General features: G+C 41.8%; 1 protein-coding gene across 2 annotated transcripts in view; it reads right to left on the reverse strand.

Moving 5' to 3' along the window:
• The window catches only part of nebl (nebulette), a 313389-nt gene that overhangs the window by 112266 nt on the left and 177293 nt on the right, over nucleotides 1-23830 (reverse strand). For both annotated transcript variants that reach the window (XM_073054631.1, XM_073054632.1), the window contains exon 4: nucleotides 3160-3267. In XM_073054631.1, the coding sequence (XP_072910732.1) occupies nucleotides 3160-3267 (108 nt within the window). The remainder of the gene's footprint in view (nucleotides 1-3159; nucleotides 3268-23830) is intronic.

Consider the following 23830-nt stretch of genomic DNA (forward strand, 5'->3'; position numbering starts at 1 on the left):
CTTAAAGTTCATGCTTGTTTCCTGCACATAATTTGCAAGATAGCCATGGTGCACTATATACAAGAACACAGATACTGAACAGAAATTAGGATGCAAGCCAAATAGTCTGAGACACATTTGAAAATGGTTCTTGGGAAAATGAATAATGCAGTGATAGCAGTCAAACCTCACTGCTGCCAGCAAATGTTGAGAGAAATATGGGAAGATTCTCCTGGGCTTGGTGGAACATTTATAGAAATAAATTAGCAGCTAGTAGGAGCTCTTCTAGTCTGTTATTTGGTGAAGTGACTAAGGGGCATCTATCACGAAGGACCTTCATCATCCAGGACACACCCTCTTCTCATTACTAACCAGGGGAGATATATAGGACCCTGGAAACCTACACTCAATGATTCAGTCACAGCTTCTTTCCCTCTGCCATCAGATTTCTGAATGGTCCATGAAATTACCTTATTCCTTTTTGTTTTTGCACTATTTATATTCATAATTCATAACAATTTTACATCTCTGCAATGCACTGTTGTCATAAAACAACAAATTTCACACCATCTAATTCAGTGATAATAAACATGATCCAGAAATGTGCTTTCCAGTTTTAAAGGAATATATTTGTCAATATTTCAATATTTATAATACCCCCGTCTGAGTGAGAGGGGCGATGTCAGTGCTACTGACGGCAGGAACCAACAGCTGCAGAAGGCACGACTGTTGTGCCAATACAATAGCAAACACTCACCCACCAAAGTCTTGTTTAGGAGAGGAGGAATGAAGTCTGGATTTATAAAGTATATGTCAAAATAAATATCAAAAGGGTGAGGGTTATCAGTGCTTCCTTCTCAATTTGAATATAATACCCTGGATTACCGAAAGATGTTACGCACTTAATTTTTCCATTTACTTACATATTCATTGGAAGTACTTTTTGGAAGTTTTAGAGTTTCCTATATTTTAGGACTCTGCAAAGTATAATAAACTTGATATATTTACCTGCTACACCTAGGTCATGCTGTACAATGTTTATACACCTGGTTCCAATTTCTCTTGTTTAACTTCAATTACTGCTGGCAACATGAAGCGTTTGATACAAATTCAATTATGCAACACCGTCACTGGCGTCAGCTATGCCATTTGAATGGTATAGGAGCGCACACTTTAAGACTAAAAGAATTATGCATGGATTAGAATAAGGAAAGTCATGATATTATACATCACAGATTTCAGATTGCAATTTGCTGAAATAACTAGATTATATTTCCATGATAATATGAGTGCAAGTAGCTACGTTCAGAGTCCTTGCAGTCCTGTGACACTAGATTTTTCAGCCATGTTTAAAAAATGCGTAGCAACGCTGCTGAAACTATGTTGCATATATTTAAGTCATAAATAATAATATTCATGATGACATAATTACACATGTAATGAAAAGTATTTCTAATCACAGACAGGAAAGCAAAATTTCAGCAAATATAATAAACAGTTTCAATATTATATTAGGCAGCCAGATTATGAAATTAAACTTTCATTGGAAAGTGAGGGTCTTTTTATGACTTAGATTCAAACTGGTCAAATGCTTTTAATACAGACTTACAATAGAATAGTAATCAATACATAGGCATCAACACCAATCAACAGTAATGGCATACCAAATCTGATGAAGTTTGATATCAATATATGCAAAAAGAATAAAAAATTATTTAAATTATCTCATTAAAAACAATACTCAGATCTTGATTCTATGACTCTAATCTCATTTTACATAAGTAAAGCCAGTTAATGTCATTTTACACTATGCTAGCACTGATTATTCACTGAGGCAATCCACCAAAGATCAATTAACAAGTGCTGAAGTAATCCAAATTGCAAAGATTTTCTAAGATTTAATGGTACACAGATGTAAGTTTATTCAGATGATGGATCACTTTACTACATCCACGTACCACTCTAAGTACATGTTAAATCACTTTAAGGGTGTATTTCACAAATTGTGCCTTCAGGGCTTGATTTCAATGACTGCAGCATATCTGCAATAAATCAGAAAATAAAATTAAGTTCTTACACATGAAGAAAAATATTTTATTAAGTTACTGATTATTTCCTGATCAAAATAATTCAAGCCTGCAAAATTTTAAGAAAACCCCTACCTTATTTTCTGATACTCTTCAATATCCATTAGCCACTGTAGATGCACTTTAACATGTGAAGCTTAAGACCTTCAGTTCAAAATGATGAATTGTGCAGTCAGTGTGTCTTAATGTTCCTTATAGTTGTGTAAAAACATTTCTTGGTAATAACAAACACCAGAAAAAAATCCATTGTGCTCAGCCAAACATTGCCAATTTAATGTTAGTTCATGCAGCTTAAGATAAGTGATCCACTGCATTTACACGATTCTTAAAGACCACAAGAATTCTGATCTAATTAAATAGTTACTGGAATAATTACTTTGAAAAAGAAATCAGATTTTTAAAAGGCATATTCAATATTCGGAAGAAAAATTTTGATAATATCAATATCCAATTATTCATGTGGTCTTCAATAGACAATGCACAGACAGAGGAACAGATTGTGGGTCGGTACCTTTACTTAACATAAGATGTACTGAACTTGAATTAATTCAGGTAGTGGAAGATCAAGAAAGCCTAACATCCCTTCAGTCTGCACAGACCTTCAGAGATTAAGAAATGGGAAAACAAGTAAATACAATTTTTTAGAAAGGCACGATAATTGCAAATTTAAACATTTTCTTTCTGAATCAAGAGGTGATGGCTACATTCATAACTGACATATGGTGTATTTTGTGCATATATGTCCATGTGTATGTCACAACACTCTCACAGCCTCACATGCACTTCCAGAATCCATATGAAACAAAACAATTTTCATCATCTGAGAAGAAAAACTGTAAGAAAAATAATAGAATGTTTCTTTTGGATTGGATGCATTTCACATTACAAAGTACATCAGGAAATAGTTAGGAGAATTATCTGGACTTGCCGTATCATTCCACATTTCACACCCAGGCATTCCATTTCCATCACATGCATTTGCATTCTCTCCTAACACTGCAATTCAATCTGCATTTCACTTAATTTAGCAAAACAATACAAGAATAGAGAAAACACAGTTCTCATGCATGTTCTCACACAGAACATTACATACATTACTGATCTGCTCTTGGGTTCTTTTTAATCTTTGCAGTTCAGGAGTGTCAGTAACAATGCTAAATCCTCTTCCTCGGTTCCTTTCAAAGTCTTCTTTGTATTTGGCCTGGAAGAAAAAGAAAATGGTGTTTAATTAATATTTTTTTCATAGAATCATGAAATGGCACATCTTCAGAGAAGGCTATTTGACCGACAAGGTCCCTACAAGCTCTAGAAACTACGCTCCACTGACATCTTTTCTCATAATCCTGCGCATTATTCCTTTTAAATCTTTACCCAAGTATGTTTTTTAAATGATCAGAGAATTAGCTTCTAAAATACATACATGCAGTGTAATTCAGATCAAAATTATGCTGAGTAAAAAAGATAATTTTCTAATGCCACCTCTAATTCTTTTGTAAATCTTACAAGTCAGTGCCAACTAGTCGCTACTAATTCTGGAACTGGACAGTTCCTCAGTTGGTACATCAAAACTGATATTTTGAACTGCTGTTAAATCTTCTCTAAACTCCTTCAAGAATCCAACTTCTCCAATCTTACCAAACAACTGGTCTTTCCTTCATGATATCTTCCTAATAAATTTCTTAATATTAATCTTAAATGGCAAGGTTCGGAATGGCTATAACACTCTAAGTGAGGCCTATATAGATTCAGCATTAATTCTTCATTTATTTACTTTATTAAAAAATGCTTCTAAACAACCTTCTCAACCTTTTTTGTACATGCACCCCCCCCCCCCACCAAATCATTCTGTTTCTGAACCTTGTCTTTAACAATTGAGCTATATGGTCTATATTCCCTCTCCACTTTCTATCACCAAAATGAATTACTTCATGCTTCTCTAAATGAAGCAGATACATAGTTAATGAAGCTATGTATAGACATAGGTCTATATCCTCTAAAAATCTCAGGAACATACATGTACAAGCGAGAGATGCAAAAGTAGGCTATTCTGCTTCTCATATCTGTTCTGCCATTCAATAAAATTGTCAGAGATCTTTGACCCAGGGCAACAGTGCACTAATCAACATCCTTTACTCTAAAAATCAATTATCTGCCTTGAAAATATTTCACAGACTTCCTTGATACTGAATCATTAGAATTCTCTACTTTCTGGTTGAAGGTGGTTCTCTTCATTGCTGTCCTAAATGACCAACCTCGTATTCTGCAATCACAACTACTAGCTTTAGATGTACCAAATAGGGGAAACATAAACGCTGCATTTATCCTTTCAAGATCCTTAAGAGTTGTCTATATTTCAGCGGCAGCACTTCTCATTCATCTAAACTTGGAAGAGCACAAGCCCAATATACTCACAAACAACTAATATCCCAGGAATCAATCTGATGAACTGTAACTGGTCTCCCTCAACTGCAGGTCCATACCAGATACCAGATCTATAAACAAATTTTCAGATGCAATCTTACCACGGCTCTTTACAATTAGTACCCTTGTACTTAAATCCTCTTGCAATAAAGGCCAATATACCACTTGCCCTCCTGATTGCTTCCTGAACCTGCACATTAACATTCAGTGATTCATGCACAAAACACTCTGGTATCTCTTCACACATTTCAAGCACTCATCATTTTAAAAACACACTCTGCCTTTTTATTATTTCCTATGAAAGTGATCATCTCACATTATCATCTGATTTTCCATCTGCCACGTCCTTTCCCATTGTCTATACCCGGCTGAATCTACAATGTCCTCACAGCCCACACCACCGCCCAGTTTTCTATCATTAGCAAACTTCAGTGTACTATATTTGATCCTCTTACTTGACTCACTGGATTATGAACAACTGGGGGACTGGGATCAGCCCCTGTAGAACTTCACTAGCCACAGGCTTTCAATCTGAAAATTACTCATTTATTCCCATTCTCTATTTTCTGCCCACTTACCAATTCTCAATCCACACAAGAATCCACTCTAAATTTGTTTAATAATATTTTGTTCAAAGGGCTGCTTACAGGCGAAATACACATCAGCCAGCTCATCCTCATCTTTCCTACAGGTACAAACTCCAGTCATTTCCTCAGAGTTATCAAACACAATTTCTTTTTTGTAAATGCCTGTTGATTCTGCCCAGTCCTTTTATTTATTTCCATGTGATCTATTCTCACTTCCTTAATAAAAGATACCAGCACTTTTTCCACCGCACTAATTTATCCATAGTTCCCTGCTTTCTCTATCCCTCCTGAACTACTGTACATCGTTTATTACTTTTCTAGGTTTCAGCTCATTTTGAATCTTGAAATTATACCCTCAATATCTAAATCTGGGCATTTAGCACATGGCAAAGAGAAGCTGAAGTTCTAATCTCAATTCTGGGTGAAAGCACAGTCTGCAGTCAGAGGGAAGAATCCTTCAACACTACTCTATGCTTTTTACCTCTTCTGCGATTACTTACCCAGACTGACACGACTCCTTTAACTCAAACAGCTATCGTTTTGCTAACAAATAAATTAAGTGCTGCTTCACAAAGTGTTTTTGAAAGTACATTTTTATATCAACAGTTTAATATCTGGACATAGAAATCATTTTGAGATTTCTGGAGAACAAAATAATCCATGTGCTTACATTTTGAAAATTTATTTACATTCCTCTGTGGAAACACTCATATTGTAATTTCTTCACACAAAGGTAATGGCAAGCCTTGTGTTTTGTTCTACCGTAACACAAGGCTCAGCAAACACAGATTTGCTAATAGCATTCAAGACTTCATGCAGCAGCTCCTATTAAAGAAATTCTAAACGAGGAAGTGGCTAGACCAGAGTTTGAAGTCAATATCGAAACTGCAGCACTGCACAGATTTTTTTTAATACAGTCTGCCAAGATCCTTCCTTTTGTTGATACCTGCTGCTGAGTATCGTTGGTAACCAGTAGCCATGAAGTCATTAAACTGTCTAAGCCAATTATAATAAAGCATTCTCCATGTCTAGGAACCTGAAAGCATTTCTAAATACAAACAAGAGAAAATCTGCAGATGCTGGAGATCCAAGAAACACACACAAAATGCTGGTGAAACTCAGCAGGCCAGGCAGCATTTATGGAAAAGAGTATAGTCAATGTTTCAGGCCGAGACCCTTCTTCTGGACTGGAAAGAAAGAAGTCGGAGTAAGAAGGTGGGGGGAGAGGAGAAGAAGTACAAGGTAGTAGGTGATAAGTGAAATCAGGAAAAGGACAGGGGTTGTAAAGAGCTGAGAAGTCGATTGGTGAAAGAGATAAAGGGCTTAAGAAGGGGGAATCTGATAGGAGAGACAGCTATCGAAGAAGTGGAAGGGAGGGGGACCACCTGAGGGAGGTGATAGGCAGGCAAGAAGATCAGGTGAGAGAGGGAAATGGAAATGGGGAATGGTAAAGGAGAGGAAGGGGGTCCATTACCAGAAGTTCAAGAAATCAATGTTCATGTCATCAGGATGGAGGCTCCCCAGACAAAATATAAGGTGTTGCTCCTCCAACCTGAGCACGGTCTCATCCTGTCAGCAGAAGAGGCCATGCACTGACATGTTGCCCATCCGCCAGAAGACTAGGAGACCACTTCACTGAGCACCGCCAGGTGCTACCTGGTGGTCACGCTGTCTGCCAGAGAAAGCAAGATCTCACAGCGACCACCCATTTTAATTATACTTCCCATTCCCATTGCTACTCAGCATTTTGCGTGTGTTGCTAGCATTTGGATTTATTTTTTTTTAAAACAGTATACAATGCAATAAAAATTTGGGATGTATATTTATCACTAAATTATAAGTTGAATTACAAGAAACAAATTTTACGAGGAAAGTATCTTTCCATTTTCCAGATGCTTTTAAAACTTTAAGGAAGAAAGTCACAATCTACATACATAAAATTAGGTTTTTTAGGTGTCATTAAGTTTCCAATCAAATAACTGATGGGGTACTGTATTATCAAGATCTCATTTATATCTTGCATAAATAATCATTAGCTTTTCAGGAAGTTTTGTATTTCAAATATATGAAATTCACATTATTTCAAGCGATTTCAGGAGGATTGCACAGGAAAAGGAAATGGAGACTGGACCACGAACATCAACACAAAATTACACAAAAACACAAAGATAGTGAACACTGGTTGTTCTCAATGCCATCACCACTGAAAAATGTAGACACTCATTATCTAAAGGGGACACCCAAATGAAAAGAAAATCAATACTTCTTCATTACATTACTTCATTGATGCTTCTGATTACCATTTTATATGTTTCACTGCCATCTATGTCAGGATAAGACATTTAAAAAATAGTCTTTCCAGGGCTGAGAGCGTTTTGGCATAGAATTCAAATTTTTAGACACCACTTATCATACTTGAAAACCGAACCAAGTGATGAATGGGTTCTTATTCACTCCGAAAAAGAGGTATGCAAAGTTTCAAAACATTCACGCCAGCTCCCACTAAATTGAACACTACTGGTCAAAAATTTAATCCGCTTTCCAGAAGAATGTCAGAATTACATATTGGTTCTATTGAATCTATCACTTTGGAACGCTAATGTTCTAAGATCCAGCTGGATTTAAGCTGATGCACCATCAATAACTCACGCCGAGACTTAGGAAGTGAGATATCGGCTTTTATTGACTGAAGGACAACACTACATCCTGGGGAAAATGAGGGAGAGCAGCAGGCCACAGTCGCCTTTATACAGGGGTCTGTGGGAGGAGCCACAGGGGTAGTCAGCAGGGTCTTGGGAGGAGCCACAGGAGCAGTCAGACAGGTATATCTAGTTCACCACATTCACCCCCCCTTTGTTTAAAAAAATTCCCAAGCATATTTACAGGTTAAGTCGATCAGGTGGTCGAATCGTTCGCTGCGATCTACGTAGCTCCAGCTGCAATTGCACAGGAGCCGGAGGTGATGACGGCACAGGTGCCGGAGGTGGTGTGTGCTCCGAAGGCGGAGAGTGGGTTAATTCTGTCCCAACAGGAGGTGTCAGGGACCCCTCGCGTGTGAGCGAGGGCCCTGGAACAGACGCATACGGAGTCTGTGTGGGGCACGGGGCGTGCGGAGTCACCTCGGGTACAGGGTGCATAGTTACCGTGGAGTGCTCGGGGTAGTGGTCTGCTGCTCCGGCGGGCGCCAGGTCGCGGACAGAGACCGTGTCCTCCCGCCCATCAGGCAAGACCACGTAGGCATACTGGGGATTAGCATGCAGGAGGTGAACCTTCTCGACCAGTGGTGAGTACTTATTACTCCTCGCATGTTTACGCAGCAGCACTGGCCCCGGGGACGTCAGCCAAATTGGCAGGGTGGTCCCAGTGACAGACTTCCTGGGAAAAGAGAATAAGCGTTCGTGAGGGGTGGCATTAGTGGACGTACACAACAGGGAGCGGATAGAGTGGAGTGCCTCAGGGAGGACCTCCTGCCATCGGGAGACCGGCAACCCTTGTGACTTAAGGGCTAAAAGTATGGCCTTCCACACTGTGGCATTCTCCCTCTCCACCTGGCCATTCCCCCGGGGATTATAACTCGTGGTGCGACTAGTAGCTATGCCCCTAGCAAGCAGGAACCGGCGCAACTCGTCACTCATAAAGGAGGACCCTCTATCACTGTGGACATAGCAGGGATATCCGAACAGTGTGAAGAGCTGGCGCAGGACTTTGATGACCGACGTGGTAGTAGTGTCGGGGCAGGGAACGGCAAAGGGGAATCGCGAGTACTCGTCAATAATACTGAGAAAGTAGACATTGTGGTCGGTGGAGGGAAGGGGGCCCTTAAAGTCAATACTCAGTCGCTCAAAAGGGCGGGTGGCCTTGACAAGCTGCGCAGTGTCAGGACGGTAGAAGTGCGGTTTGCACTCAGCGCAGATCTGGCAGTCCCTGGTCATCGTCCTGATGTCCTCCAGGGAGTACGGCAGGTTCCGGGCTTTAATGAAGTGATAAAACCGGGTGACCCCCGGGTGGCAAAGTTGGGCATGAAGGGCATACAGCTGGTCGAGCTGGGCACTAGCACACGGTCCCCGGGATAGGGCATCAGACGGTTCATTGAGCCTGCCAGGCCGGTACAGGATATCGTAAGTATAGGTGGAGAGTTCTATTCTCCATCGCAAAATTTTATCATTTTTGATTTTGCCCCGCTGTTGGCTGCTGAACATGAACGCAACCGAGCGCTGGTCGGTCAGCAAGGTGAACCTTCTGCCGGCGAGATAGTGCCTCCAGTGCCGAATAGCTTCCACTATGGCTTGGGCTTCTTTCTCCACCATGGAGTGCCGAAGTTCAGAGCCTTGAAGGGTACGAGAAAAAAACGCCACTGGCCTGCCTTCTTGATTGAGGGTAGCAGCCAGCGCGACGTCAGACTGAAAGTTACAACATGGAAACCGCTTTACGCCCAGAACGTCTAGACTTGGACCCCCGAGACCCTGGAGCAGCTCTTGCCTTTGAACACTGGCTGGTGTGCTTCCAATCGTACTTAGAGGAGGTTCGTGCCACCGATTCAGTCAATAAAATTGATGCACCATCAATAACTCACGCCGAGACTTAGGAAGTGAGATATCGGCTTTTATTGACTGAAGGACAACACTACATCCTGGGGAAAATGAGGGAGAGCAGCAGGCCACAGTCGCCTTTATACAGGGGTCTGTGGGAGGAGCCACAGGGGAAGTCAGCAGGGTCTTGGGAGGAGCCACAGGAGCAGTCAGACAGGTATATCTAGTTCACCACATAAGCAGAAGGATAAGGATTCTAAATAGGAGCCACTAGAATACATTGAATCATTGTAACTCAGGAGGTACAGTGAAGCCATGGTATGAGAGAAGATGCAGAACCCAAAGCTTTCAGTAACTTAAAGATGACAGATTACAGAAAAGAATCGTAATCAGGCTTATCATCACTGACACATCATGAAATTTTTTGTTTTGCAGCAGCAGTACAGTGCAATACATTTAAAAAATTACGATAAAACAATAATACAAAAAGAGGGCTTTAATGGTGAATACTGCTTTTCCGAGGCAGCAACTTTTGTAATGTCCTCGATAATGGGGAGGTTAGTGCCCATGATGGAGCTGGTAGAGACTACAGCCCTCTGCAGCTTGAAGCTGGTCATCCATTGTACTGCTGGCCCCTCGATGAGGACAGGCGTGTGTTCTCCCGACTTCCCCTTCTTGAAGTCCACAATCAATTCCTTGACATTGAATGGAATGTTGTTGTTGTGACACCACCCAACCAGCAGATCTATCTCCGTCCAGTACGCCACCCGATCAGCATCTAAGATTCTGTCAACAGTTATGTCATTGGCAAATTTATAAACGGTGTTTGACCTGAGCCTATCCACACAGTCACGAGTGCAGAGTAGAGCGGTGGAGTAACCCAGTCAAGGCTAGAGATGGCACAGCAATTATGAGAACTTTACCGATAAACTGTTCAAACAAATGGAACAAAGTTATGCAACCAGAAGGCTATTTTCTGAAACATGGAGGACATGGAGAGTAAATCCAGCCTAGCACAAAATGGGGAAACAAGACAGTTTAAAAAAAATTCTCTGAGAAAAATAGAACTGATCAAAAGACAGAGTTTGTGGCCACTGTCAGAAGTAATGGCTTTAAAACATTTTAAATGGAAGGAATTATGAGCCACATGAACATATGTACCTTGTGTTCCCTTAAAAATAGGCACTTGAAAATGATTATGCTGTCATGTTTTTAAACTCAAGAATATTCCCAAGGTCAAATTCCACATTGAAATTATTTGAAAAGCCAATTCAATTACTGTTGCAGTAATTTAGTTGAGTGATAATTACAGGCACCCTTCTCAACAACCAATAGGATGGATCTTGTCAGAAGAACATGGCTATAATCCTACATTTTACAGCAACTTCAAGAATCCCACGTCAAAATTTATTAAAAACAAAAATGCAAACAACAATTATTACAATGCATCAATTTTCATATCCTTATTATGTGACAAATGTCATTTGACAATTACTTAACCCTAAGTATGATATTCTGGTTGAAGTACATAATAGAAATTGAAAATAAGTATTTGAATAAGCATTGCATTTTACCTAACAGTAACATGAGAGGAAATGGGGTGGCAAAACAATTGGATGAATAAGGAATACCATTGGATCTTGGGACATACATAGGGGCATTAAAGTGCACAGGCAGTATTGCAGATGGAAGATCAAGGGCTTGTTGGAATTAGAAAGTGATGAAAATGTTTCCTCACTTGCTCACAAATATTAACAAAACATAACATGTTAACTTAGTTGTTGCCTGATCATTAATTCACTTTACATCTCCAAATTCTGAGAACTCTACAGAATTTCTCAAGCCCATTCAACACAGTTCTAATCCCTCACCAAGTCAGGATAATTCAAACAGAATTGCTCAAGACCAACCGGTACAGCTCTAATCCTAAAAATGAAGAAGTAGAAGGGTAGGTTAGTAAGTTTGCTGATGACACAGAAGTTGGGGGTGTTGTGGATTGTCTGGAAGGTTGTCAGAGTTACAATGTGACATCGATAGGATGCAGAACTGGGCTGAGTAGTGACAGATAAGTGAAAAGTGGTTCATTTTGGTAGGTCAAATTTGAAGACAAAATATATTAATGGTAAGATTCTTGGCAGTATGGAGGATCAGAGAGATCTTGGCGTCCGTGACCATAGGATACTCAAAGCTGCTGGACAGGTTGACAGTATTGTTAAGAAGGTGTATGGTGTGATACCATTCATCAATCATGGGACTGAGTTCAAGAGCTGTGAGGTAATGTTACACCTATACAAGACCTTGGTCAGACCCCACTTGGAGTACCGTGTTCAGCTCTGATCAGCTCACTACAAGAAGATGTGGATACTATAGAAAGAGCACACAGGAGATTTACAAGGATGTTCCTTGGATTGGAGAGCATGCTATATGAGATTAGCCTGACTGAACCTGGCCTTTTCTTCTTAGAGTGACGAAGGATGAGAGGCGACCTGATAGAGCTATATAAGATGATGAAAGACATAGATTGTGTGGATAGCCGGAGGCTTTTTCCCAGGGTTGAAATGGCTAACACAAGGGGGCATAGTTTTAAGGTGCTTGGAAGGAGGTACAGAGGGGATGTCAGGCGTAAGGTTTTTTCCTTACGCAGAGAGTGGTGGGTGTATGGAATGCACTGCGACCAACAGTGGTGAATGCGGATTAAATAGGGACTTTTAAGAGACTCTTGGACAGGTACATGGAGTTCAGAAAAATAGAGAGCTATGTGGTAGGGAAATGCTAAACAGTTTCTAGAGTAGGTTACATGGTTGGCACAACATTATGGGTCGAAGGGCCTGTAAAGTGCTGTAGATTTCTATGTTCTATGTTCTAATCCCTCACTACGTCAGGAGGAAATGTATCTGAATAAAGGTTGAAAATAGTTTAATTCCTGCATTGATTTTCTTTCCCGAAATTAAATCAGATTCAAACACAATCCCAGAGGAATACAACTTGCACAGAAAATCAGAGCATACAAAATTTATTGTGCACATAAAACCTCATGAATAATTTTTCGAAAGCAGTACATGTATTCCCTTCATGGTAATCAAGAAAACTACCAAACAGCAACCAGCAACTTCAAACAAAGCTGTCATCTTCAGTAGAGAACACTGAACCAAACAGTTATAAGGAAAGTTGAGGGGAACAAAATTTAGCCATAGGCATATACAAAATTCAATCATTCATATCAAAGGAGAAAATAACATAAATACCTAAAAGCTTTAAAAGGTGTGCTGCATTATATTCTAGTAGATCAAAGCAGAAATACATTCGATTAAATTTTGATATTTGGTGCATTTCTCCATTATACAAAACAAAGCAGACAGAATCGATTCAACGTACAATCCCTGTGGAAAGCAGAGTTGGGGGGGGGGGGGGGGGGAGGGTTGATAAAGATATGTTTAGTGGTAGGATCCCTTTGGAGATGGCAAAATTGCGGAGGATGGCATACAGAGGGAGAAACATTGCTAGTTTGCTATTGAGGGCATCTTAATCAATGCAAAAACATACTTTAAATTCTACTTATGAACAATGAACAAAGTACCTTTAGCTTTAATATCCTAGGAATATGTAAATATGTTAAAGTAAATTCAAAGCTTGATGAATAAAAGCAATGTACTGTACAAACGGTTACTATGACAACATTATCTTACAATTTGATCACTGAAACAGTAAAGGTGTGAACTGTGGGCTTATGGGATCCCTCAGAACTGGAAATAATTCAATGGCATCAAATCATTGTTCAACAACACAACAAATCTATGATGACTACCAAATAAGCAACAAAGGAAATAGGCACATCAAAACACCATCACCTCCAAATTCTCCTTTGAATCACATATCATCCTGGCTTGGACAAATATTCTTATTCTTACATCCTGGATCAAAATCTGTGACCTTAACAAAGGTACTAGAGAAATAGAACCGAGAGATTTTATTTGTCAATTCAGATAGTTCCCTGCACTCATTTTAACAGACATTCATAAAAAAGAACTCCCAAGTAAACTTAAACTGACAATGTGAAAAATCAGGGCTAAAGAAGCATAACCCAAAGAATTACGAAACAACTCCAAGATGCCAGAAGGCAAAATATCAGACTAAATTATTTGTCATGACAGAATAGTCATGTATTCCAAAAACTGCAAGGCTGGAAATAAAATTCTGAGCAGAAAGACATTACAAATGCAACTTAACATCTCCATTTCTCCCCCCGCCCCCCCCAAATTCTTTTTTAAATTTACAAGGATGTTGTTAGGACTTGAGTTACAGGGAAATAGGCAAGGACTTTATTCCCTGGAGCGCAGTAGAATGAGGGAGGATTTGATAGAGGTATACAAAACAAGGAGGGGTGTACATTGGGTAAACGCAAGCAGACTTTTTCCACTGAGGTTGGATGAGACTAAAGCTTAGAGGTCAAGGGTTAAGGGTGAAAAGTGAAATGTTTAAGGGGAACATGAAGGGGAATTTCTTCACTCAGAGGACCGTGGGAGTGTAGAACAAGTTGCCAGTGAAAGTGGTGGATGCAGGCTTGATTTCAACATTTAAGAGAAATTTGGATAGATACATAGATGAGAGAGGTATAGAAAGCTATAAGAAAGGCATAGGTCAATCGAACTAGGCAGAATAATTTTGCATGGACTTGATGGGCCAAAGAGCCTATTTCTGAATGATTAGTATGGAAACAAGGTGTTGTTCTAATTTGCCAGATTGGAAGCAACACAATGTAGTATTGTGTAGTAGGACTGAAGTCAGCATGAGAGTTAAAGCTACTAAGTATGAGTATGAAGCAGAAGGATGGTTCCTATGTACAGACAATAAGTTCCTGAAAGATCAAAATAACTATAGAAATACAAAAAAAATTGCGAGAAGAGCAAGATGAAGATGAACACAAAAGTCACTACAATCATTATGGAATACTGTTGCATTATAAAATATAATGGAACAGCCACACCGCACACCGAAAGAACCTGCAAACAGCAGTGTAACTCGGCTATGACATCTATTTGAGGCATTATGATTTAAAGGATAGAGATTTGCAAGGTAACAGTGGTAACCACCAGTCATTCTTTAGAATTGCATCTTAGGACCTTTAAAATGTCCATGGTGTAAAAAGGCCTCACTTTACTGCCTCATCAAATAACAGCATATTTGATGATGCAGCATCAGCTTGGAGTGATGCTCAAGACTCTGAGGGAGAATATGATCTCACAACCTATTAAGAAAGTTATGAATACAATATAAGAGATAAAAGAATGAGTAGATTACTTGGTCCCTCATTATCGCACTATCATTCAACATGAACACAACTACTTTCATCTCATCTCTTCTTCTGTGGCAGTTCACTATAGCCCTCAACTCCGTAATCATTCAAAAAGATATCTATTTTCTCTCAGTAACCCACGTACCCCACGAGCTTCCATATTCCAGTAAGGTAAAGAAATCCAGAGATTCACCATCTTCTACAAAAACTTGTTACTCAGACCACATCTTTGTTAATGTAATCCCAGCACACAGACCGCCACTGTGTCCAAGACCATCACTACACACTCTAACCAGAAGCTATGGATGCAGCGGAGGTGCGCACACTGCTGAGGAACCGTGACTCCGCCTTCAGAGCAGGCGACAAGGCAGCCCTAACAACAGCAAGGGCCAAACTGTCCCGGGCCATCAGAGAGGCAAAGCATGCACACGCCCAGCGAATCCACAGCCACTTCCAGGACAGCGGTGACACGCGGCGCATGTGGAAGGGCATCCAGGACATCACCAATTACAGGACAACATCACCTGACTGTGCAGGTGATGACTCCCTCCGTGATGCACTGAACAACTTCTACGCCCGGTTTGAGGCGGAAAATGACGAGGCGGCGAGGAAGTCCACCCCTCCTACAAATGACCAGGTGCTGTGTCTCACCATGGCCAACGTGAGAAGAACCCTGTGCAGGGTCAACCCACGGAAGGCTGCTGGACCAGACAATATTCCTGGTAGAGTGCTCAGAGGATGCGCAGACCAGCTAGTAGATGTTCTCTTACTGACATCTTCAACATTTCCCTGAGCAGCACCATCGTTCCAACGTGCTTCAAGGCCGCCACCATCGTCCCCATGCCCAAGAAGACTTCAGTGTCCTGCCTCAATGACTACCGTCCCATTGCACTCACATCCATCATCATGAAGTGTTTCGAGAGGCTCGTCATGAGGCACATCAAGACCCTGCTGCCCCCCTCACTGGACCCCCTGCAGTTTGCATACCATCCCAACCATTCAACAGACGACGCCATTACCATCACCCTCCACCTGGCCCTAACCCACCTGGACAAAAAAGACACGTACGTTTGAATGCTGTTCATAGACTTCAGTTCAGCATTCAACACAATCATTCCTCAGAAACTGATTGGAAAGCTGAGCCTACTTGGCCTGAACACCTCCCTCTGCAACTGGAAACTAGACTTCCTGACTGGGAGACCTGAGTCAGTCTGGATCGGAAGCAGCATCTCCAACACCATCACACTGAGCACGGGGGGGCCCCCAGGGCTGTGTGCTCAGTTCACTGCTGTTCACTCTGCTGACCCATGACTGTGCACGAACCACATCATCAAGTTCGCTGATGACACTTCCGTGGTGGGTCTCATCAGCAAGAACGGCGAGTCAGCATACAGAGAAGAGGTGCAGAGCCAATGATCTGTAGCTGAATGTGAATAAAACAAAAGAGATGGCTGTTGACTTCAGGAGGGCACAGAGCGACCACCCTCCGCTGAACATCGACGGCTCCTCAGTAGAGATCGTTAAAAGCACCAAATCTCTTGGTGTTCACCTGACGGAGAATCTCACCTGGTCCCTCAACACCAGCTCCATAGCAAAGAGAGCCCAGCAGCATCTCTACTTTTTGCAAAGGCTGAGGAAAGTCCATCTCCCACCCCCCATCCTCATCACATTCTACAGATGTTGTATTGAGAGCATCCTGAGCAGCTGCATCACTGCCTGGTTCAGAAAGTGCACCATCTCGGATCGCAAGACCCTGCAGCAGATAGTGAGGTCAGCTGAGAAGATCATTGGGGTTTCTCTTCCCGCCATTACAGACATTTACACTACACGCTGCATCTGCAAAGCAAACAGCATTATGAAGGACCCCACGCACCCCTCATACATATTCTTCTCCCTCCTGCCGTCTGGGAAAAGGCACCGAAGCACTCGGGCTCTCACGACCAGACTATGAAACAGTTTCTTCCTCCAAGCTATCAGACTCCTCAATACCCAGAGTCTGGACTAACACCAACTTACCGCCCTCCACTGTGCCCATTGTCTTGTTTATTATTTATTGTAATGCCTGCACTATTTTGTGCACTTTATGCAGTTCTGGGTAGGTCTGTAGCCTAGTGTAGTTTTTTTGTGTTGTTTTACGTAGTTCAGTGTAGCTTTTGTATTATTTCATGTAGCGCCATGGTCCTGAAAAACATTGTCTCGTTTTTACTGTGTACTGTGCCAGCAGTTATGGTCAAAATGACAATAAAAAAATGACTTGAACTATGCACCTCGATTTCAAATGACAGCTCCAATCTTGGTCTCCTCAATCAATATTCTCTGAATAACAGGAATATTCCGATATCTAATCGGCCATACCCTCTTAGGGTCTTTGTATATTTCAATTAGATCACTCCTCATTCTTCTGAGCTTCAAAAAGTATGGACTCAAGCTCATTATCAAGTCTTCTATGATGTAAAATGTATTGCTCTATGGCAGCAGTACAGTGCAAAAACATAGAATTATTGTAAATTTTAAAAATAGAGTGCAAAAAAATGAAAAAGGAGGTGGTGCTCATTGGTTCATAGACCAGTCATAAATATGATGAAGCTGTAATTCAGTTGCTGAGTGTGGGTATTCGGATCGGGCCTTGTCATCCTAAGAATCAACAATGTCAACATATCTTTTCTTAAGCAAGGTTACTGAAACAACACAAAGTGTCACCTCGCTAGTGTTCTGTATAGTAACAATATTACATTATTAACACTGGGACAGGTACAAGAAGTCAAAAGGATTAAAAGGTTATGGACCAAACACTGGCAAATGGGACTACACCCTATCCTCGTTTTATGCAGGGGATACGTCCCTCACAGCCGACGCATAGTATGAAAACGCATAATGTGAATAATTATTTAAATGGAGAAAACCGGAATGCGTTTGACAGGGCTTCCTGAATGTGCTTTATCAGTAATTTATTCACATTTTCATACCAATATGACACAAAAGCAGTAGCACAAGGCAACATTCGTATGATATTTCATCAATTTAAGGTAATATTCAACGTAATAAATCATAGAAAGTTAACATACTAGGGGGTACAGTACTGACCAACAGTGGCAGGTGTGTTCGCTCTGGGGGATGAGTGGTTGTTGTGGTGTCGGGAAGGTTTACATGGATGAGGTGGATAGTTGTGGGTCGTCAGGATCATCAAGCACAGCAAAGGGTGAAGGAAGACTCACAGAACTCTCAGAACTGCCAGCAGCAGGAGATGACACCGGTTTGAAGAAAGTGGTGAGGGTTGTTTGCTGGGCAGCATTTTGTTTTTCAGCATAAATTTGCTTGTAGGGAAGAAGGGTTGACTGCAGGGAACGACTGAAATGCTGACTCCGTTCTAAACTTGGATCCATGTCCATCGCCATTTGCACCAAGTGTTCCGACTTCCACCATTCCCTCACCGTTGGTAAACTCCCGGGATTTTCAAAATCGTCTGTTGCTTGCAGCATCTGAGAGATAGTTCACCTTGAATGTAGATCACACCTTGGTCGACTGGTTGCATCAGCGACATTGTTAGGCAGCAGGAAACACACTGTTATGTTAAGATGAATGCTGTCCAAATGTTTAGGATGGGCTGGCACATTGTCAAGCAACAAAAGAACTTTAAAGGCAAGATTCTGTTCCCAGCAATAGTGTCCCAGAACAGTGTTACCTTCACCTAACGCCACCCTGTCAATAATTTCCAACTTTTTTTTAAGTGCTAAAGAGCTTCTCTGCCGCTCGGCTGATGGCCCAGGACATGACATTGGACGCTTCGGAGGCACAGTTAAATATTTCATGCACAAAATCACTGCACCGTAGGTACAAACTCAAAAGTTTAAGAGCACAAGATCCTACATCCACATCTTGCCAAAACCAATGCGAGACTGGCGGGAGCAAGACTGTGAGGCGCACGCACCTGACTTGTATTGGCGGGAAAGCAATGCTCCTCGCGTAACTGTGAATTTTGGACACATATAAGGAGACGTTGGTAGAAATAGGTTCCTCGCGTAACTGTGAATCCACATTGTCTGAAGATGCATATAACGAGGATAGGGTGTACTTTGGATGGGGCATTTTGGGCAGCATGGATCAGATGGGCTGAAAGACCTGCTTCCATGCTGTATGACACTGTGTCAGTATTTCAACCCTCCTGAAATAAAGGTCAATATGCCATTTACCTTTCCAACTACTTGTTGCAACTGCCTGCTATCTTTATGAGATTCATGTACCGTAACACCTAGATCCCACTGTGCTTCACTCAACTGCAATCTCTGGGCTACTTCAGAGCCACGCTCAAAAGCAACATGGACAGAAAAGAGCTCTGAGCATAAAGTTGTGCGTAAAAAAAGGCAATTAATCAGTTGCAATAGATTATTTCTGGGCCATAATAATACTGTAGTCTGAATAGTGAAGGCAGAGATTGTTCTTTGCTGAATGTTAAACATTCTGCCAGAAGATAGAACAGCCACATAACACTCAGGGCATTCCTCAAGATGGTGAGATGGGATGAGGGTATCTATCCGAGGATTTCAACATTGCTCTGAAACATCAAGAAACCACTTCAAAAAAAAAATCAAGGAGGAACTTTTACAATCATAGCACTGAAAACAGCCCGATTACAACCACAGCAATTAAAAATCAGTTTACTGCTGCTGTTCGCAGTGATTACAGGAACAACTAAACTGCACACACGAGATGCCTCCCACTCTCCCATGTGAAGCACAATCACTGATGCATTTGCTCCCAGGTCTCCATCCTCCCACAGCCTATACTCAATTCTGCATACTTTACTATCTCTCTAAAGTCCCTATTCCCAATATACACTTCTTAAAAGGTTGCCCAGAATTTCAGACATTGTGCCAGAAAACTAGATTATTTAAAGACCTTATGATGTAATTATCCACTAAAAGATCTAATTGCTTTAAATTGCTAGTGGCAACAAACAATTCTGCAGAGACCCTCCCTAAGAAAGCACCCTTATTAGTACATCATAAACACAGGAGGTTCTGCACATGCTGGAAATCCAAAGCAATGCACACAAAACGCTGGAGGAACTCAGTGGGTCAGGTATTGTCTATGGAAAGGAATAAATAGTCGAGGTTACGGGCAGAGACCTTTCATCGGGAGTGGAAGGGAAGGGGAAAAGCCAGGATAAGGTGGTGTGGGGAGGGGAATGAGGTTGATAGGTGAAGTCAGGTGAGGGGGAAGGTAGGTGCGACTGAAGTGAGAAACGGGGAGGTAATAGGTGGAAAAAGGTAAAGGGCTGAGACAGAAACTGATAGGTAGGAGAGAGGATCATGGGAGAAAGGGAAGGAAGACAGGCACCAAAGTAAATTCATTCACTTAATTGTTGTGATAAGCCCTTCCAACCCTTCCAGATGCTCGGCCCAGCAGTCCTCCAAATTAACCCTAGCCTAATCAGGGGACAATTTACAATGACCAACCAGTACATCTTTGGACTGTTGGAGGAAAGGGGGGCGCCCAAAGGGAAATCCTAGGGTCACGGGGAGAATGTACAAACACCTTACAGGCAGTGGAGAGAATTGAACCCAGGTGGCTGCTACAGCAAAGCATTGGGCTAATCACTACACTACCTTGCCACCCCATTATCAAAGTCATATAATAAAATAATTTATTATCAGACTACATATACGTCACCTTATACTACCCTGAGATTCATGTATTGAGGGCATTACTCAATCAATCCAGTAACTAACTGTAACTGAATTAATGAAAGACCACACCAACAGGGCAGACAGTAAGTGTGCTGGAGATAACTATTGAAAGAAATAAGACCAAGAGAGGGAGAGAGGGGCAGGGGAGAGGTGGGGGAGAGGTGAGAGAGGGGTGGGCGAGAGGGGGAGAGAGGGAGAGGGGAAGAGGGGGGTGGTTGTGTGAGAGAGAGGGTAGAAGGGGTTAGAGAGGGGAGAGGGAGTGGAGGTGGGGGGGAGAGGGAGTGGGAGGATGAGCCTTGAAAGTTAGTCCATACATTGTGGGCACATTTCAGTGATGGGCAATTGAATCTGAGTGAAATTATCCCCTCTAGTTCAAGAGCCTGAATGTTAAGGGGTAATAACTCTTCCTGAGCCTGGTGGTGTGAGTCCTGAGGCTGCTGTACCACATTCCTGATGGTGCAAACAAGAAGAGAGAATTTCCTGGGTGATGGGATCCCTGATGGTGGATGCTGCTTTCCTGCAACAATGCAGATGTGTTCAAAGATGAGGAGGGATTTACCCGAGACTGGGCTGCATACACTATTTTTTGCAGGATTTTCCATTCAAGGGCATTGGTGTTTCCGTACCAGGCTGCGATGCAGCCAGTCAGTGTACTCTTCATGTCACATGTTTAGAAGTTTATCAAAGTTTTGGATGTCATGCCAAATCTTTGTGAACTCTTAAGCAAGTAGAGGTGCTGCCGTGCTTCCTTCGTAATTGCACTTCCACGCTGGGCCCAGGACAGGTCCTCTGAAATGATAACATCAAAGAATTTAAAGTTGCTGACTCTCTCCACCTCTTATCCCTCGATGAGGACTGGTTCATAAACCTCTGGTTTCGTCTTCCTGAAGTCAATAATCAGCTCCTTGGTCTTGCTGACATTGAGCGAGAGGTTGTTGTTGCGGCACCACTCAGCCAGATTTTCAATCTCCCTCCTTTATGTTGATTCCATTTCCAGGGGGAGGTGATAGGCAAGTGAAGAGAAGAGAAGAGGTAAGTGGGCAGAGAGTGCGGAATGGAAGAAGAGGGAAGTACATTTAGTACTTATTAGTACTTGTTAGTACAGTTTCAGTCTTGATGCAGGACTTAGCTTTAAGTGCAATTTTGCCTGAAAAGTCTGAGCAAATCTCTTAAAGGAATTGAAAACAAGCATTAGGTTACGCCCATGAAAACAAAGCCATTGCAGTCTTTGGGGAAGTGTCCTCAATATAAGAATGCAAGATATTTGGAGATGACTCAACAATGTAATGGGTAAAAAGAATAATTTCAAACAGGAGGCCCAACCTGTTTCAACATTCACTTTATTTGGAGGAGATAAAGCAGGCAAAAGTTTAATTATCACAGAAGTGGGAAAAATGCTTTAAGAAAGTAAAGTGCTGGCAATTATTCAATGTCTTAGCTTTGCCCTCTCCATCAAGGCAATAAAGCAAGTCAGACAGTGATGGAAAGAAACTATTTTTTTCTGGTGTGAATAGAAAATAGAGACAAGCACGAGGAAGTGTGGTGAGAAGACCTTACACAGTTGGGTGTAAGTTAATAGTGTGGGCCAGATTGAAGAGGGAAGGGTGGAACAGATCTTCAAATCAGATGAGGAGATGCCTCATCAGCAAGAAGGCATTGGACGGAAGAGCAGGGAAATCAACAGGAGGGAAGCAGGCAAAGAATTTCCTAAGGAACTGGGCAGATACGAGTAGTTCTTAGGAAAGGAACAGAAAAACAAGGTGGGGTAATGTAATGGTGGAATTGATGAGAAATACTACAGCTATACAAGACCTTGGTCAGACCCCACGGAGTACTGGTGTTCAATTCTGGTCACCTCACTACAGGAAGATATGGATACTATAGAGCGTGTATTGGAGATTTACAACGATGTTGCCTGGATTGGAGAGCATGCATTATGAGAATAGGTTGAGTCAACTTGGCCTTTTTTCCTTGGAACGATGGAGGATGAGAGGCGACCTGATAGAGGTGTATCAAGATCATGAGGGGCATTGATTGTGTGGATAGTCAGAGGCTTTTTCCCAGGGCTGAAATGGCTAACACAAGGGGGCATAGCTTTAAGGTGCTTGGAAGAAGGTACAGAGAGGATGTCAGGGGTAAGTTTTTCACACAGAGAGTGGTGGGTGCATGGAATGCACTGCCAGTTACAGTGGTAGAGGCGGATACAATAGGGTCTTTTAAGAGACTCTAAGATAGGTACATGGAGCTTAGAAAAAAGAGAGGGCTATGCGCTAGGGAAATTCTAGGCAGTTTCTAGAGTAGGTTACATGGTTGGCACATCATTGTGGGCCAAAGGGCCTGTAATGTGCTGTAGGTTTCTATGTTCTAATGTACTAGGAGAAAATTATATATGTAAACAAGTTCAAAGTAAATTTATTATCGAAGTATGTATATCTCACCAGATTCATTTCTTGCAGGCATTCACAGTAGAACAGAGAAATACAATAGAATCAGTGGAAAAAAATGCAAAGATTGACAAGCAACCAATGTGCAAAAGACAAACTGTACAAATAACTAAAAACAAATCAGTTAATACTGAGAACATGAGTTGTACAGCCCTTGATAGCATAGGTTGTGAAATCAGTTCAGTGTTGAGTGAAGTTATCCACGTAGGTCAGGAGCCTGACGACTGAAAGGGAAAACTGTTCCCAAACAGGTTAGTGTGGGATCCAAGGCTCCTGAACCACCTTCTCCATGGCAGTGGCAAGAAGAGAGCGATGGCTGCACCTGGACAGTGGGGATCCATGCCACTTTCCTGTGGCAGTATTCTTTATAGATGTGCTCAATGGTGGGAAGGTCTTTTCCTGTGACGGACTGGGCTGTATCCATTACAGTTTCAGGCTTTTCCATTCAAGGGCATTGGGGTTTCCACACCAGAGCACAATGCAACCAGTCAGGATTCCCTCCACTGTGCATACACAGACATTCTTCCAAGGTTTCAGATGACATGCTGAATCTGTGCAAACTTCTAAGGCAGAGGTGCTGCCGAGCCTTCTTTGTAATGGCACTTACTTGCTGGACCCAGGACAGATCTACTGAAATGATAACACCAAGGAATTCAAAGTTACCGACACTCTCCACTCTCCTCCCATTGAGGACTGGCTCAGGTACCTTCCGCTTCTTCCTCCAGTAAAGGATAATCAGATCTCTGGTTTTGCTCACGTTGAGTGAGAGGCTGTTACTGTGGTACCATTCCACCAGATTTTTA

This window comes from Hemitrygon akajei, chromosome 8 (assembly GCF_048418815.1).
Source record: "Hemitrygon akajei chromosome 8, sHemAka1.3, whole genome shotgun sequence".
Taxonomy (NCBI): domain Eukaryota; kingdom Metazoa; phylum Chordata; class Chondrichthyes; order Myliobatiformes; family Dasyatidae; genus Hemitrygon; species Hemitrygon akajei.